This window comes from Giraffa tippelskirchi, chromosome 7 (assembly GCF_054371585.1).
Source record: "Giraffa tippelskirchi isolate mGirTip1 chromosome 7, T2T-mGirTip1v1.2.pri, whole genome shotgun sequence".
Classification (NCBI taxonomy): Eukaryota; Metazoa; Chordata; class Mammalia; order Artiodactyla; family Giraffidae; genus Giraffa; species Giraffa tippelskirchi.
In genome coordinates, this window is record NC_137281.1 from 85,210,703 (window position 1) to 85,230,618 (window position 19,916).

Genomic DNA, 19,916 nt, shown 5'->3' on the forward strand with positions numbered 1-19,916 from the left:
AATGCTCCTGGTTTCCATTTCCAAATGGATGTGATAACACAGAGTTTATTAATCAGGATTTGCAGCCTTACTGTACTTCTCTTCCTTGCACCTCTGCAGAATCTCTAAGCTCCTCTGGTGGACTGGGTGTTGGAGAAAGCTAATACTATCCATACTTTTCAAAACTGCACATGGCGCTGTATCATCATGTCCTTAGGAAGCAAAAGAAAAACAAAAAAATGGAGAAAAGAAAAAGACATTATATAAGCCCACACCAACAGAGAATCAAGGACAATGCTGCCAACTATTTTAAGAGTACATAAAAATGTATCAAGTAATTGTGGTTAAATGTGAATAATTTTTCCAATTAATTTGAAGAAATTACACAAAAAGAAAAAAATAAAGGTCCTGTTTAGGTATTCAAAGTATTCTTTTTCAGTACTCAACATGTTGTTGCGTTAACACCATACCAAAAATCTCTAATTTAAAATACTAGGGAAATTACAAAAACAATTTGTATGGTGCTATTTTTTTTAATGGACTCATTTTTATCAGGTCTGAAATATAATTAGAATAGAGTTGGCAACAATGTAAGAAACACTGATGGAATCCCAAAGAGAAACAAACCCAAAACAATTTACCAAAAGTTAAACTTTCACAAATCTCGCAATTAACCACACTTGTAGGAAATCCAAGTGTGTCAATGTTGAAAAAGTAGAAAGAAAAGCACCACAGAACAGGAAAACCCAGCACCACTTCTGTGTTTATAAATCTGAAAACAAAGCTGGAGAATCTGTCAAAATTAACTATTGGGAAGAAAGGGAAGAGAGCACATTCAAGCAAGGACCAAAGCCCCAGATTAGTGTTACTGAAACAGTGGGTCACTCGAGCAGTAAAGAGAGAAGGACGATTGTACCATAAATATTAGGAATAAATGGATTTAAAGAGAACTCTGGTTTTCCAGGCTTAGAAGGTGTTGAGAATCATTTATACGAAGAACATCTCTAGAGTTAGGACATTAAGTTCAAATGTAAGTAACTTTGCCTTTAAAACACAAAAGTGAACAGTTTAAAAACAGATGGAGGCAAATTAAGCAACACATAATTATGTACTAAAGTTCCACTAGTATGCACGTACTGTATAATTAGGAATAAGATACTATCTATGAATAGTTCTTGAGGAAGAATCATTTTAAAAGTTAAACAAAGGCAGAGTAATTCGAAGAGGTTTGCAAAGCATGGTTTAATCAAACTATAATTCCTTAAACTGGATACCAACACCCAGAGAATAGGCATCAACTTTTCAGCTAAGGAGATATAAACTTATGATGCCGTAACAATAGATTACAATAGACAGACACAGGTATATATATTTGTATATCTGATATAGTATAATCAGGTTTTTATAAAATATTTTAAGAATTCATACTAGTTAATTTAAAAATAAGCTAATAAAACATTATCTCATTTATCTAGTATGGAGAGTCTACAGTTGCAAGTGTTCAATGTTTCAAAAGAGACAAGTTTTAGCAAGTTACCACCATTTCTTAGTCAAAAGATACCTCAATAAAAATATTCTCTTCTCAATAATCTCCCACCTTGATTGGGTGCTTGGAGAAGGAATGCTTAGGCTCAGATGAGCCTACATTTGGCTAGTAACATGGTGGGGTAGAGTTGGGAGGCTATCAGTGGAGGGAGACCATTTGAGGAAAAAAACACCTGGTGAGTTCTACTCATACTCTATCCACATTGTAATTTTCTAAAGTTATCATCAGAGTTTCAGGCCCTTCAATAACTAATGATATATAGCAGTCAGAAATAATTTAAGAAAATTATGGTATTAAAGCATTTTAAGTTCAGAATATTAAATATACTAAATTATTATGTAATCTTAAGTTAAAACTCACTCAGAATTAATACAGCCATTGTACTCATATTAGTCTCTCAGTCGTGTCCAACTCTTTGCAACCCCATGGACTGCAGCCCACCAGGCTCCTCTATCCATGGGGATTCTTCAGGCAAGAATACTGGAGTGGGTTGCCATGCCCTCCTCCAGGGGATCTTCCCAATCCAGTGATCGAACCCAGGTCTCTCGCACTGCAGGTGGATTCTTTACCATCTGAGGCACCAAGGAAGCCCAACTAAGCACAATTTCAACTGGATAATGGGTAATTTTCTATCTTGTGATCGTTTTGTGTCTTACCGGCATACCTACAATTCAGGTATGAATGAAAATTCTTCCATTTTGCTTTCTATGCCTTCTTTTAACTCTTTCCCAATTTTAAAGATTGCTTTACAGATTCTAATACTATTTCCAAACCTTAAATTGATATTCCTCTCTTTGTTGTGTTCATCAGCTCCCTGTCAAGACAGTTTGGTTTCCTAGAATGGTTTTATAAGTACATTTGCAGTGGAGTCTCAAACTCTTAAAAGGTTTATTTAGTGTTTGCTTGTGCTAGTTTTTAGTCTAGCCTGGATAATTTCTCAGTCTGAGATTATGCATCAAACTGCATAAATTCCTATGCATGGTTAACAGCCATAACCCATGCACGGTGAAGATACAGAACACTGCTTTTTTTAGGCAACCTTTGTTTTCAAATTTTATCCAAGGCCTTACACATATTGATAAGATTATTCTTGTTCCTCCTAGGCAGGGCCAATAAATAGAATTTTTCAATTATCTTTTCAGTGACAGAAAAGTTCAAGCTCTTTGAAGCTCCTTATACTACATAACAGGGGCTTAATTCCAGCTTCCTTGTAGCATTCAAATCTGAAACCATGTCTCTGATCCTGTAACAGTTTCTATAATGCCAGTTCCCAGGCCTTTTTTAAAGGTATATTTTTAATGGTCATTTTTAAAGACAAATTTCACATACAGTAAAATTCACTAATCTCAAGCATACAGTTTGATAAGCTTGAACAGACAATTATATCATGTAATCCTCAATCAAGATATAGAACACTTTCATCACCTCAACTAGTTCTTGTATTCCCTTCTGGTAAATACCATCCCTACCCCTCCCAGAGTGAACCAACTAATGATCTATGTATTATTTAGCCTGTTCTTAAACTAAGTGAAATCATACAGTACATATTCTTTCATGTCTGGCTTTCTGATAAATATTTTTGTGACTCATTCATCGTATCAGTAGTTTAGTATTTTAATTGCTAAATAATGTAACAAGGTAGGAATATATCACAATTTGGTTATCGTTTCTTTCACTGATGGTTATTTGGATGTTTCCATTTGGGGGTTATTATAAATAAAGCCACTACAGACATTAACTCTGCACATTTGTATATAACAGCTTCATAGAAATACAATTCACATAGCACACAATTCACTTATCTAAAGTGTACAATTCAGAGGTTTTTAGTAAAATTCCCAAAGCTGTTTAACCATCATCACAATCATTTTTAGAATACCTTCATCATACCAAAGAGAAACTCTATATTTTTAAACTATCACTTCCCTTCTCATCTCCCAGTCTTCCCACTCCAATCCTAGGCAAACACTAATCTATATTCTATATACAGATTTGCCTATTTTAGAAAACTGATATAAATGGAATCATACAGTATGTGACCTTTTGTGCCTTACTCTTTCACTTAACAAAATGTTTTCAAGTTTCATCCATGTTGTAGCATGTACTAGTATCTCATTCATTTACATGACAGAACAGTACTCCATTGTATGGATATAGCAGTTTGTTTATCCATTCAATTGCTGATGAATATTTGAGTTGTTTCTATCAATATCTTTCAGCTACTATTAGTATGCTGCCAAGAACATCAGGTACAAGTTTTGTTTGAACACTTGTTTTCAATTCTTTTGGGTATCTACCTAAGAGAGGCATTACTAGGTAAAATGTAACTAGCTGGGTGTTTTACAAAGCGGCTACATCATTTTACATTTGCACCAGCAGCATATGAGGCTTCCAATTTCTCCACATCCTTACCAACATTATTTCCTGTCTACTTTATTACAGCTGTGAAGTGATATCTCACTGTGGTTTCAATATGCATTTCCCTGATGACATATTATATTGAGCATCTTTTCATGTGTTTTATTGACTATTTGCATATCTTCTTGAGAGAAATGTCTTTTCACATCCTTTGCCCTTTTTAAAATCAGGTTATTAGTTTTTTACTATTGAACTGCAAGAAATGCTTACATTCTAGATACCAGTTCTTTATCAGATACATGTTTTATAAATATTTTCTATCATTCTACGAGTTGTCAGTTCTTAATAGTGTCCTCTGAGGCACAAAAGTTTTCTATTTGGGTGAAGTCTAATTTACCCCTTTTTGTATTTTGTTGCTTATGCGTTAGGTGTCATACCTAAGAAACCACTGCCTAATGCAAACTGAGAAATGTGAATCCTCCAACTTTTGCCCTTCACGCATTTCTAGATTTCCTTTACATATCAATTTTGGGATTAGCCTTGTCAATAGCTGGGGTTTTGACAGGACTGTGTTGAATCTGTAGGTCCATTATTGCCAGCAAACTACATTAACCCTTTCAATGCATGAACGCAGAATATTTTTCCATTAACTGTGGTATTCCTTAAATTTTTTCAACAATATTTTGCAGTTTTGGTGAACAAGTCTTGCAATTCTTTTGTTAAATTGATTAATAAGAATTTTATATTTGTTGGTGCTCTTGTAATTGGAGCACCAACTTAACTTTGTTTTCAGGTTTTTCATTTTTAGTGTATAGCAATACAACGGATTTTGCATATTGATTTGGACTCTTGCAACTTGATGAGCTCATCTATTATCTCCAGCAGATTTTTTTTGTAGATTCCTTAGGAAATTTTATACACAATATGCCATCTATAAATAAAATGGTTTCTTCCTTTCCGATTTGGATGTTTTTTATTTCTTTTCCTTGCCTGTTTACTCTTACCAGTATCTCCAGGGCAATGTTATATAGAAGATGTGAAAGCAGATATCCTGTCTTAATTCTGAACTTAAGGGAAAAGTATTCAGTTATTCACCATCAAATATGGATTTTTCACAGGTCCCCTTATTAGGCTGAGGAAGTCTTCTTTCTATTCCTAATTTGTTCAGCATTTTTATAATGAAAAACATGAAAAGGTGTTCACTTATGTGAGGCCTTTTCTGTGTATGTTGAGGTGATGACGTGATTTTTGTCCTTTATTATATCAATGTGGTGTATTAACACTGACTTGATTTTTCTAAGCTGAACCAACCTTGCATTTCTGAGTAAACTTCAGTAGATTATGGTATAAAATATTGTTTACATATTGCTGAACTCAGCTTATAAGGATTCTGTTGACGGATATCGGTTTGTGGTTTTCATTTCTATGATGTCTTATCTGGTATCCTGGTAATACTGTCTTCACCAAATGAGAACAAAAGTACTCCCCTATCTTCTATTTCTTGGGAAGAGTTTATAAAGAATTGGTGCTAATTTTTCATTTCATAAAGTACTGGGTAAAATTTATCAGTGATTTCACTGTTCTTGGCTTTGCTCTGTGGGAAGATTTTTTTCATAACTAATCCAATCTCTTTTCCTGTGACAGGCCTTTCAGACTTTCTATTTCTTCTGAAGTCAGTATAGGTTGTTAGCATCTTTCCAGGAATTTTTCCATTTCCACTAGATTTTAATTTGCTGCCATACAACTGTTCATAGTATTATAATCCTTTTCATTTCCATCAGTTCAGTAGCAACACGGTCCTTTATTTCCCCAAATTAGTAATTTGAGCTCCTTTCTCTTTTTCTTGGTCTATCTACCTCGAGGTTTGTCAATTTTGTTTACCTTTTTAAAGAAGTAGCTTTTGCTTTTGTTTTCTTCTATTTTATTTATTTCAGATCTCCTTTTTATAATGTCCTTCCTATCTCTTCCTTTAGGTTTAGTTTGCCCTTTTTCCCTAGAATCATAAGGTGAGGCATTAGGTTATTGATTTGAGATATTCTTTCTTTTTTAATAGAGGTATTTGAAGTTATATATTTTCCTCTAAACACTGTTTTAGCTGTATCCCATAAGATCTGGGTGTATATTTTCTTGCATTAATTTCAAACTATTTTCTAATTTCCTTTGTGATTTCCTTTGTCTCACTGGTTATTAAGAACTGTGTTATTTAGTCTCCACACATGTTTAGAGACATATTATTTTGTTCCTCTATTCTTTCAATACAATCTTCTTTTGTACTAAATATATGTTATCTAGTATAGTTTAAACATTTTGGTCATTTATTTTACTATATTATTTTTTAGCTATTTTCTTAACAGGGAATTAAAATTAGCATCTTGACTTATAACAATCTAGCCTGGATTAAAAACTACTTAATTTCAATAGTATATAAAAACTTTCCTCCTATATAACTTCATTCCCAACATCTTCCTTTATGCTGTTACTGTCATGCAAATTACAGCTTTTAAAATGGCGAGCCCTCCAACAGAGATATGTAACTATTGTTTTTTATAGCTGTCTTTTAAATCAGATTTGAGGAAAAAAAGGTTACAAAATTATTTTTTTAAAGTTACAAAATGTAAAAGATACATTTATACTGCCTTTAATGGTACTCTTTATTACGTCACATGATTTCAAATTACTGTCTAGCGGCTTTCATTTCAGCCAGAACTCCCTTCAATATTTCCTGTGGGACAGCTAGTAGCAGTCATTCAGGATTTGTTTACCTGGGAATGTCTTAATTTCACCATCATTTTGAAGGATAATTCTTCTTGTGTCTGTGTATATGTGTGTTTTTTTTTTTTCTTTTTTTGGCTGCACTAGGTCTTCATGGCTGCACAGAGGCTTTCTCTTGTGGAACACAGACTCCAGGCATGTGGGCTCAACAGTTGTGACACATGGGGGCAGTTGCTCTGTGGCATGTGCGATCTTCCCCGACCAGGTATCAAACCCATGTCCCTTGCATTGGCAGGCAGATTCTTAACAATTGGACCACCACAGAAGTCCTAAAGTATAGTTTTAGTGAATACAGAATTCTTGATTGACAGACTTCTTTTCTTCCAGCACTTTGTATATGCCGTGCCATTGTTCTCTAGCCTCAATGGTTTCTAATGATAAATCAACTGTCAATCATACTGAGAATACTTTGTGCATGCGTGCGTGCTAAGTTATTTCAATCATGTCCAACTCTTTGAGACTCTATGGACCATAGTCAGCCAGGCTCCTCCGTCCATGGGATTCTCCAGACAAGAATACTGGAGTGGGTGTGAGGACCTTCCTGAGTCAGGGATCAAACCCACATTTCATGTTTCCTGCACTGGCACACCAGTTCTTTACCACTAGTGCCACCTGGAAACCCCACTTTGTGCATGATGTGCTGCTTTCAACAGTCTCTCTTTACCTCTAGATAGTTTAATTATGATATATTTAAGTTTGAATCTCTGAATTCACCCATCTTATGATCTGTTGAGCTTCTGAGATGTATAGATTAATTTTCTCACCAAATTTGAGGAGACTGGGGCCATTATTTCTTGAAATATTCTTTCTGTCCCTTTCCCTCCTTTCCTTCTGGACTCTCAAAAGTTTATATGCCTCATGGTATCCCATAGGTCTAGAAGCTCTGCTTATTTTCTTCATTCTTTATTCTTCCTCTTCTTCAACTCAACTGATCTGTCTTCATGTTTACTGATTCCGGCTTCTGCTTATTCAAATCTGCTATTGAACCTTTCTTCTGAATTTCTCATTTCAGTTACTGTACAATTTTTCCCACTTCTTAACTGATGTGTGTGTATCTAAAATTTGATATTCTCCATCTAGTGGGACATTGTTCTCATACTCTCCTTTTGTTCTTCAGATATGGTTGCCTTTATGTCTTTAAACATATTCAAAATAGTTTAAAGATTCTGTCTAGCAATATCAATGCCTGGATTTTTTCAGAGATAGGTTTTTACAGATTCCTTCTTTCCCCATGTGTGGGTCATATTTTCACATTTCTTTGCATGTCTCAAAATCTTATATAGAACACCAGACATTTTAAATAATATAACATGGCAACTCTGAAAATCAGATTTTCTCTCTCTCCCCAGGATTTACTGTTGCTGCTGATTCTTATAGTTGCTATTTGTTTAGGACATTCCTGAACTAATTCTGAAAGTTTGTATTCTTTGCCACAGGTGACCATGAAAACCTCTGCTCACTTAGCTTAATAAATAGCTATTGATTGGAGGCATATATCTTTACATGCCTGAAACCAGTAATTCTCCCAGTCTTTGTAAAAGGTCATTGAGTGCTTACGTTGAAGCATGCCTACAACATTCAGCTAGGCAGTTTAGAACTCTGCCTTACCCTGCTCACACAAAACCTGAATGTTATCCTGAGATAAAAAATCAAGATCTCTTCAGGTCTTTACTGAGCATAGCCCTAGGCACGTACACAGTCCTACGCATGTGCTTAGCCACCTAAATTTCCATGAATACACAGAAACTTTTCATAGCCATTATGGAAACCTCATTCCCCAGGTGTTCCTTTTAAATGTTTTGATTAGTTTTTGCCCCAACTGTTATCTATTGCATCAGAGAGTTGCAATGTTCAACAACTGCTTCTGACTATTTTGGACAAACCCCTAGATCAAAAGTTATTCATACTGGGAAAGCTCCAAGTCAGGTTAAAAGATAGCCTTGTAAGTGAGGTCTTCCATGAAACTACCAAATAGGTTAAATAATGAAATTCTCTGAGAATGGAGCTCTGAAGGAGTGCCAGTCCCCTTCTACTCCCTCCAGTGGTTGTCCCATTTCTGATTTTCATTGCACATCTAGACTACAGGTTTTCAAGGCCACTGTAGAGCTCAAGAGGGAGGGTGGTGACTAGTGCAAGCTTAAACACTATAAAATGCACTGACATTAACAATATTCAGTCTTTTTTCTTGTATGTACACTTTCCAAATTACTGCAGGCCTTTGATGAATTTCTTGAGCTCCAACAAAGTTATTTTGACAATTTTTTCAAGTGTTCCTGTTGCTTTTATGGAAGAGATCCATTTTCAGAAGTCCTGTCTCCACGGTTGAATTGACATTCAATCTAAAACCCTTAATCTTAATCACTACACCATAGAGCCTAACACAGAATGAATTTATTAGTAATGGTCAGGGTTTTGTTGTTAAGAAAAATGTATTTAATTGTCTTAAGTACTGGGTAGAATTGCGGATAGACTACTGCATAGAAATCCTAGACCCAGGGCTTACCAGGTGGCACTAGTGGTAAAGAACCCAGCTGCCAATGCAGGAGAAATCCTAGATCCTGTTTGTTGTTGTTGTTTAGTTGCCACATCATGTCTAACCCTATTTAGGTGATATCGAAATTAGTTTTAGTACCTGGTTATTTCTGGAAATGGATCGTCACTGGAATCCTTCTCCCACTTGCAAAATCAAATGGGAGTACAGTAGAGTTATGCAGCCCATTGTGTGGGATGGTGAAGAGGAACAGGTTATGTGGGAACCATTAACACTCTCTACCTACAGACACTATATGAATGGCTTCAGATTTTCTCCCTGTAGATGAAGACACTGAATGGCACTTTAAATTCTCATTCTTGCCTCTTATGCCAATACCACAGGTGAATTTCTTGTCTCTCCATAGTCTTTTTAGATGGATTAAAATTCCTCTTTGGCTATATTTTTATGTAACTCCAAAAGAAACAAATAAGCATCACTGCACTCACAGCAACACACTGTATAACTCATGGTCAAGTTATGATCTCCACTGTACTCTCTAGTCCAGGCTCTTTCTTATTCAGAAGGAGTAAATCAGAGGCAAGATGGATGACACCACTGGAATAGCTGTTTTTCCATACCTCACTGTTGACCAGAAAAATCATTACCATTTCTAATTTTACCTCCTAGCAGGGCCAACATGGAACCTCATTCAAGTTGCCTGTTTACATGACTCTACTAAGAATATTTTATGGTTCCCTAATAAACTGCCACAGCTATAACACACAACTATTACAAATTTATTCTTCAAACAATTAATTTGATTTTTCTTATTTAAAGGTCTTAAAATGGGATTGTTTCCTCTAATATGGAAGTCTATAAAAAAGAAAAAATAACAGTCAAAAGAAGATTTAAATTTGATACTCTCATTTGTGCTCAGCTGGCTTGATGAAGAAGAATATTAGAGAATTCCTTAAGAAAATCAAGGACTTTTTTTCTTGGTTCAGCATCAAGGTATTTCTTGACAATTAGCTTCGAGTCCACTGATATTTCCTTTAAAAGATACTCTCAAAGGAAGTGAAAATATATTGTGTATTCTACATTTTCTTTTTTCATTAGAAATAATATTTTTGACATCTTACTCTAATTCAAAATCTGAATTTGGTTACCTTCTGCTTTTCACATGTTCTACTTCTGTTTAAATAATCTCCAATTCCTGTTTCACTTTGATATATCTGCATACTACTTATGGTGATTATAAAAGTTCTGAATCTACTACTTAGTCCATTTTCAGTTATTCTGTTAGTTTCTATTCTGCAATACTACGTTCTAATTTTATAATATCCTTTTATCCTAAACTCACCAGAAAAGAACAGGAGGTAAATGGTACAGAGGGAGGAAAAACACTAAATTTTGGCACTGACACTAATATACTGTAATACAATTATTCTCTGTAACAAACCTGCTTGTTTAGCGATTGTCTCAAAATGCAAACGAACTATATATTTTTTTTTCTTGATAAAAAGGGAAATTTTTAAAGTTTATGCAAGGGGGACTTTCTAGCATGTTGTCATATTCTCTTTCTTAACCTAGAAGATAGTTTCACAAGTGTTTTCACTTTGTGATAATTCACTGAACTGTGTTTTTGTTCAGTGCACTTTTATGCAGACATGTCATATTCCAATATAAAAGAGTTTATTACCCAGGAGCTCTATGCTGGTCAGAAAGAGAAATTAGATTAGAAAACAAGAAGAATCTAGAAATTATCAAAGTAGAGTTAATACAGGCTCAGCTGATTGATCATTAGTAGCATTAGTAACATTGCATGTCTTTGTACTCATACTAATATACACAGAACCAGCTTTCACAAATAATAGTTTAAATGCCAAAAGAACATACAATGTAACTTTTACAGAAAGCAAAGTATTTAACAGTAAATGTAAGAAAAGTTTATTGTCTTAGTTAAACCTTAGTAGAATATGTATCAATTTCCAGAATTGACACATTTTTCAATATTGATACATAAACTGATGTCCACTACAATAAATAAGAATGCATCTTTTAAAAAAAACTTTTCCTTCTAATTTTCTGTTGGTAACTGTAGTCAATATGCAGTATATATTTAAAAGTGGCCAAGAGATTAACTTGTGAAAGTTCTCATCGCATACAAAAAACATATTGTAACTCTGTATAGTGATGGATGGAATCATTTCACAGTATATATATAAATACTGAATCATTATGTTATATACCTAAAGCTAATATAATGTCATATGTCCATTATACCTCAGTTTAAATTTGTTTCAAGTTTTTTGCAAAGGTAGCCTCTTAGAAATAATTTTGGCAACGGCAAAGCAGTTTTAAGATTTTCTTTCTATTTTCAAAAAATACATATAGTTCTATTCACAAAGGCCAGTTCGCACACATTATAATCTGAAGTACAAAAATGAAATTCAATTACTTTTGCCTCTCATTTTAGAAATACAATCTTTCTAATATTTCATTCATTTAAAAAATATAATAACCGAATTTAAATTTTCACTGCTAATGCACATGCCAGAAAGCCACATAAGTAAGCCTAGGAGCCCTGAAAGCACAAAGTGTATCCTCTTGCACTTCTGCTGAGGCTTCTTGGGAGAAAAATATTATTTTAAATGATTACATATGTATTAGAAAATCCTCACTATGCAGCAATGGTCTATCTAAGGTTAGAGCTACAGCAGAGGGGCACACAAAAAAGTATCCAGCTTTATCCATTTCTAACTTTTAAAGTAAAATTCAGCTAACTAAATTAAGCATAAGGAAACAAAAATTACACCTCATAAAGCAGACACTTTACATGTATTATCTAATTTTACTCATAATATTGAAGGTACTATTAACACTCCAAGTAAAATAGCTAACAGTCACAAAATCAGTCAAGAGAAGAGATGACAACTGATTCAACTGATGACAACAGAGATGACAAGTGAAGCTGGGTTATCCACCATACTATACTACCTCCATCCTAATTTTTCTGTCTCCTGATTTATGCTTCCACATTATGTTTCATTTGTAGGAAAAACTATGACATTAGAAGAAAACAGAACGGTATCAATAGTAAGTTCTATACAATTAAATAATAATTACATGTTTTGCTTAAAAATCTTACCAATGTCAGTATGCCTAAGAAATACCAGGTGCTTTACACTCATTATTCCTATCAGTATCTATTAATAATATATATACACACACATACATAAAGTTCACCAGCACTCATTAGATCTGAAACACAATGTTAGGGCATGGTTTAAAAAAAAAACAAACAGAAGCATGACAGAATACTGATGTCTATTGCTTACCAGTTTTCCTCTGAATGTGTCTTTTTCCAGCTTCCCTGAAAGCAACCATAGCTCTAAAAAAAGCTCGGAGAACTGACCACCGGAAAACAGCTACGGGATCAATTCCAATCATCCCAGAGATAAATGCATTCTTGCTACTTCTCAGAAGAGCTACAATGTCAGGGCGCATATGATCTGTATTTTTTTCCCGGAAATCCTACGTGAAAAAAATACCAGTGTTATTTTTGAAAAAACGTACTAAGCCAAGAAGAAAATGGGTGGCATATTTGAACAGTGGCTGAATAAGGGTATAGAAGTGATTTCTGTGTTAGCCAGCTAGATGGGCCAGATAGATATCCTCTATAAAGTCCCATCCAAGCCTAAAACTACTTAATTCTATAGTTCATTTAAATTAGAATGAACATTCCACCAACTTATTGTAGCTTGTTAAACATTGGTCTGGGAGAGATTCTCTAAGGGACTATCACATAAAACAACAAGAAAGTTGAGTAATAAAAAGAAGCCAAAAGTGAGAAGACCAGGAGCAACATTTCACTCAAAGGGAACCCTTACTACCTATAGGTGGTGCTAAGTTGCAGAAGTTAGGAGAAAGTTAGTAAGACTGAAGCCTAGAGCATTCTCGGCAAGGGTGAGAGAGGTACAAGAAAAGGGAGATAAATAGGCTATGTAAGCTATGTAAGACTGAGTTAGGAGTTTGGACTTTATTCAAGTGTCAAGGAAAGCCACTGGAAGGATAATGATATGAACTAACTGGTGTTTTATAAACATCACTGATAGCTAGTGAGGGAATTAATTGTACAAAGAATGGAGAAAGGAGACCAGCTACTGCAGTATTCCAAATAAGAGCTGACAGTGACTTGAACTATGAGGATGGTACTATAGGAAAGGGAAAATGGTTACATATTTGGGACATTTTTTAGAGGTAAGGACGAAGGACTTGCTGGTGGATTAGAGCATTGTGAGTGAATGAGAGAATTAGGTTAACATCTACATTTTGGGTTTGAACAACGAGGTAGGAGGAGGTACTATATATACTAATATGGAGAAGACTTAAGAAAAGAGAAGATATGAGGATAGAAAATGATGATCAGGAGATAAGTTTTGTCCAAGAATTTTGAGATGCTAAAAATAATGACAATAGCAAGCAACATTTATTGAGAAGTTACTAAGTAAATGGCACACTTCTAAGCATTTTACATATGTTGTCTCATTGAAGCTCATTTCATCACCTTAACAAATCCTTGAGATAGATATACCTTAACAAGTCCTTGAGATGGATGATATTATTATTTTATAGATGAGGAAATTGAGTCACCGAAAGGTTAACTATCTTGGCCCCTATCACACAGTAATGAGAAGAACAGAGGTTCAAACACAGCCACTCATAACCACTATACTATGTCTGCATACAGACATCAAGTAGGCAGACAGATATATGTGCATAGAGTCTCATAGACTTCAGAAAACACATTTGGCTATCATCAGCATATACATTTTTAAAGTTGGATGAGATTACCAAAGGAATGTAAATAGCCAGTTAAAACCACTTGCCAATGGAGGTGAGAGATGACAGAACAGAAGAAAATGAGTTTAAATACTCCACAAAAAGATAAGGAGAGCAAGAAACTTACACTCCTGGAAGAAGGTCCCAGACTGATACATAGAGTCTAGGCATTTGACTATAACCACACCCAGATGGAAGGACTGGTGAGTAAATCACTTCATGTCAGTGCAGCTTCACAGAATAGCTCTAACTCAGATTCCTTGAGGGTCATGCCTAGTATAATGTCATCAACACTCAGGTCCACAAGGCAGCTTGGACTCATCCTGCTACCTTTGGGACTTTCTTTTCCTAATAATTCCTTGTTCTCCTGAAAACAGGGGGAAGGGGGAAACAAGTCAGAAGTCTTGGTGCTTAGTTTGTCCCTAAGTACCCTTTGAGCAAAAGTATATATTATAAAAGTTACTAAAACTGAGGAAGAATTTTCAAATCAAAATGCCAGCAGCAGCAAATACTGAGGGCAGACAAATGTCAGGCACTAAGTTAAGCACTATACATAATTAATTTAATTCTAACAATTACTCAATAAAGTAGATTCAATTATAAACCAAACTTACTGCTAAGTAGTCAGAGAGATAAAGAAGTTCATCAGAAGTCAAACAAAATAAGCACTGCTACAGGAACTAAAACATCAGTCTGCCCTACTCCAAAGACTATTCTGTCTTATTAACAACTACACTGTAAAACCTAAAATTCTTTATTTCTTTTCCATGTTAATAGTCATCAACATTTCCCAATGTAATGGTCCTGTCTCTCTGTCTTCATATTTCTACATTCCTAAGTACATTTCATAAACTAATCACATCATTGTTGAAACTGTCTTCTGCTGCTTTCTATAACAACACAGCTTGCGACTTACTACTTAACATCTTGTTCTATCCCTTCTCAGTCCCCACTGTTGGTTTTGTATTGAAAATTCTTAGTGTTTCATCTTGTGTACTCATATTTTCTGATCATCTTACATCAGTTTATCTCAACCATAATTGTGGCTTAAACTCTATCTAAATGATGAAACCCAAATCTGTATTTACAACTCAGATATTTCTTGTTATGTCTGAAGATACATTTATACATTTTAAAGGTATCTCAAACTTGAAAGAAAAATGTGTAAGACTAATATTGCTTATATGCTTTAAAGCAGTCACCAGTGAAACCAGGTGGACCTGGAATTCCCTTTGTAGAAACTTTTAAATTACTGATTCAAATTACTTAACAAACATAGGATTTTTAAGTTTTCCTCTATTTTCTGGTGTCAGTTTTGGTGATATTTTTTCATGGAATTTTCAACTTTACACTGTCAAATTTATTGGCAAAACATGTTCATATCTTATAAATATCTATAGAGTGTGTAGTTAAATCCCCTTATTTGTTTCTGCTACCAGCAATCTGTGAATCTTTCTCCTTTCATTAGTTATTTTCTGTTATCTTTTATTTATACAGTTTATCCTTGAACAACATGGGGGTTAGGAATGCTAACCAGAACCATAGCTGAACATCCCCATATAACTTTACTAAGATCTTCATAGCATCTACAATGCTGCATTTGTGGATTCAGTCGATCATGATCACACAGTACTGCACCATCTATTTACTGAAAGATGTCTGTGCCTAAGTTGTTATTCAGTCGTTCAATAGTTTCCGACTCTTTGCAAACCCATGGACTGCAGCATGCCAGGCTTCCCTGTCCCTCACTAGCTCCTGGAGTTTGCTCAAACTCATGTCCGTTGAGTCGATGATGCCATCTAACAATCTCATTCTCTGTCATCCTCTTCTCCCTCTGCCCTTGGTCTTTCCCAGCGTCAGGGTCTTTTCCAATGAGTCGGCTCTTTGTGTCAGGTGGTCAAAGTATTGGAGCTTCAATTCAGCATCAGTCCTTGCAATGAATATTCAGCATTAATTTCCTTTGGGATTGACTGATTTGATATTCTTGCTGTCCAAGGGACTCTCAAGAGCATTCTCCAGCACCACAGTTCAAAAGCATCAATTCTTTGGTGCTCAGCCTTCTTTATGGTCCAAATCTCACATCCATACAAGACTATTGGAAGAACCATAGCTTTGATTAGACGAACCTTTGCTGGCTAAGTGACTGTCTAGGTTTGTCACAGTTTTTGTTCCAAGGAACCAGAGTTTTTTAATTTCATGGCTGGAGTCACTATCTGGGGTGATTTTGGAGTCCAAGGTTATAGTCTGTCACTGTTTTCATTTTTTCCCCAGGTATTTGCCATGAAGTGATGGGATCAGAAGCCATGATTGTAGTTTTTTGAATGTTTAGTTTCAAGCCAGCTTTTTTACTCTTCTCTTTCATCTTCACCAAGAGGCTCTTAAGTTCCTCTTCAGGCCATTAGGGTGGTGTCATCTGCATACGTGAGGTTGTTGATATTTCTCCCAGCAGTCTTGATTTCAGCTTATGAATCATCCAGCCCAGCATTTCCCATGATGTACTCTGCATAGAAGCTAAATAAGCAGGATGACAATATACAGCCTTGATGTACAAATTTTCCAGTTTGTTGTGATCCACACAGTCAAAGGCTTTATCATAGTCAATGAAGCAGATGTTTTTCTGGAATTCTCTTGCTTTCTATATGATCCAACAGATGTTGGCAATTTGATCTCTGATTCCTCTGCCTTTTCTAAATCCAGCTTGTACATCTGGAAGTTCTCAATTCAAGTATTATTGATTTAAGTACTATTTTGATTGAAGTACTAGCTTGAAGGATTTTGAGCATTACCTTGCTAGCATGTGACATAAGTACAACTGTGTGGTAGTTTGAGCATTCCTTGGGATTGCCCTTCTTTGGGATTGGAATGAAAAATGACCTTTTCCAGTCCTGTGGCCGCTGCTGCTGCTGCTGCTGCTGCTAAGTCGCTTCAGTCGCTGCAGAGTATTCCAAATTTGCTGGCATTTTAAGTGCAGCACTTTTACAGCATCATCCTTTAGGATTTGAAATAGCTCAATTGGAATTCCATCACCTCCGCTAGCTTTGTTTGTAGTGATGCTTTTTAAGGCCCACTTGACTTCACACTCCAGGATGTCTGGCTCTAGGTGACTGACCACACCATTGTAGTTGTCCGGGTCATTAAGACCTTTCCTGTACAGTTCTTCTGTGTATTCTTGCCACCTCTTCTTAATATCTTCTGCTTTTGGTAGGTCCATACCTTTTCTGTCCTTTATTGTGCCCATCTTTGCATGAAATGTTCCCTTGGTATCTCTAATTTTCTTAAGGAGATCTCTAGTCTTTCCCATTCTATTGTTTTCCTCTATTTCTTTGCATTGTTCACTTAAGGCTTTTTTTAATCTCTCCTTCCTGTTCTTTGGAACTGTGCATTGAGATGGATAGATCTTTCCCTTTCTCATTTGCTTTTCGCTTCTCTTCTTTTCTCAGCTATTTGTAAGGCATCCTCAACCATTTTGCCTTTTTGTGTTTTTTTTTTTTCCTTGGGGATGGTGGTCTTGATCATGGCCTCTTGTACCATGTTATGAATCTTTGTCCATAGTTCTTCAGGCACTCTATCAGATCTAATCCCTTGAATCTATTTGTCACTTCCACTGTATAATTGTAAGGGATTTGATTTAGGTCATACTTGAATGATCTAATGGTCTTCCCTACTTTCTTCAATTTAAAGTCTGAATTTTGCAATCAGGAGTTCATGATCTGAGCCACAGTCAGCTCCTGGTCTTTTTTTTGCTGACCGTATGGAGCTTCTCCATCTTTGGCTGCAAAGAATATAACCAATTTGATTTTGGTATTGACCATCTGGTGATGTCCATGTGTAGAGTCATCTCTTGTGTTGTTGGAAGAGGGTGTTTGCTATGACCAGTAGGTTCTCTTGGCAAAACTTTTAGCTTTGCCCTGTTTCATTTTGTACTCCAAGACCAAACTTGCCTGTTACTCCAGATATCTCTTGACTATCTATTTTTGCATTCCAGTCCCCTATGATGAAAAGAACATCTTTTATTTTTTGGTGTTCGTTCTATCAGGTTTTATAGGTCTTCATCGAACCATTCAACTTCAACTTTTTTGGCATTAGTGGTTGGGACACAGACTTGTATTACTGTGATGCTGAATGGTTTGCCTTGGAAACGAATAGAGATCATTCTGTCGTTTCTGAGACTGCATCCAAGTACTGTATTTCGTACTCTTCTGTTGACTATGAGGGTTACTCTATTTCTTGTATGGTTTCTTGCCTATATAAGTAGATATAATGATCATCTGAATTAAATTCACCCATTCAAGTCCATTTTAGTTCACTAATTCCTAAAACATGGATATTCACTCTTGCCATCTCCTGCTTGACCACATCCAATTTACCTTGATTCATGGACCTAACATTCCAGTATATGCAGTATTGTTCTTTATAGCATCGGAATTTACTTTCACCACCAGACACATCTCCAACCGTGTACAAGTGGACCCCCTCAACTGAAAACTATGCTGTTCAAGGATCATCTGTATTATTTTCAGTTATTTTTTAAAGAAACTAACTTTTAGCTTTGCTCATTTCTTTTACTATATGTCTGCTCTTTATTGCATTGATTTCTAGTCTTTGCTTTATTATTTCCTTCTTCTAGTTTAATTTGCTGATTTTCCCTCGTGTTTTGCCAACCAGTCTTCCTTTCTAACATACACTTTTAAAGTTATAAATCACTGCTTTAAATGCATCCTACAAATTTTGATTCATTATATCTTCATTAATGTTCAGTTTAAAATATTACCACTTGTGATTTCTTTTTTAACTGAGGGAGTACATAGAAGAAGTTCACTTAATTTCTAAACACCAAAGAGTATCTAGTTATCTGTACGATGTGCCAATTAGGTCAGTTATTTAGCAGTGCTATTCAAATTTTCTGTTTTTAGTGATTTCATGTCTGCATATTTTGTTGTTACTGAAAGATATGTAGGAAAATCTACAACTTTAATGATAAACTTATCTAGCTCCCCTTTTAGCCTGAAGTGAAGTCATTAGGTACATATAATTTTTGATTATGTCTTCATTGAAACAGGCCCCTTTTATTGTTATGAAGTGTGCTTCTTTGTCTCTAATAATGATTCTTGTCTTAAAGCCTAACTTGTCCAATAATAATGTAATTACAGGAGCTTTCTTTTTGTTAGGGTCTGCCTAGTGTGTCTTTTTCCCATCCTTTTACTTTTAACCTATCTGATAATAAGAATGAATGAATCACAGACATAAATGTATATAATGTATGATTCTATTTATCTGAAGTTTAATAAGTAAAAAAAAAAACAAACTAAGGATAAAAAATTACAGTCACGTTTACCTCTGGGTAGGGGAGAATGAGCCTGGAAGGGGCATGAGAGAAATATGGACACTTGAGATTTCTGCATTTTGAGATGTAACTGACACGCAACATTGTTTAAGGTGTATAAAATATTAATACTGATTTGATACATTTATAAACTGTAATATGATTACCATTTTAAAGTTAACAAACACCTCCATTATGTCATACAATCATCATTTATTTGTGGTAAGAACATTTAAGATCTGGTATATCTTAGAAACTTTTGAAGACAGTGGTATAATCACAATGCTAACTATAAACACAATGTTTACTATAATTATGATGCTGTACATCAGAACTCCAGAAATTAACTGCAGGTTTTTATCCTTAGCCAGCCTCTCCTCAACTCCCCCACCCACTAATAACCACCATTCTACTCTGTTATTCTAAATGTGTGTTCTAAAATCTGTTCCTTCTTGTCTTTTCCATCTCAGAAAATAGCACCTCAAATTCACCCATCAGCTATAGCCAGAAGTCAGTTAACTATAATCCATCAACAAGGTTTACTCATTGCATCTCCAAAAATATCTCATAATCATCTAGATCTCCTCCACCTCTACTGCCACCTCAGGGGTCCAGTTTACCTT

The 19,916-nt window shown here is 35.3% G+C and overlaps 1 protein-coding gene across 6 annotated transcripts in view; it reads right to left on the reverse strand.

The window, feature by feature from the left end:
• Positions 1-19,916, reverse strand: part of MYO9A (myosin IXA) — a 223,508-nt gene that overhangs the window by 95,721 nt on the left and 107,871 nt on the right. For all 6 annotated transcript variants that reach the window (XM_081506178.1, XM_081506177.1, XM_081506176.1 and 3 more), the window contains 2 exons: positions 12,467-12,662; positions 72-191 (listed from right to left, as the gene is read on the reverse strand). In XM_081506178.1, coding sequence (XP_081362304.1) covers positions 72-191; positions 12,467-12,662 — 316 coding nt within the window. The remainder of the gene's footprint in view (positions 1-71; positions 192-12,466; positions 12,663-19,916) is intronic.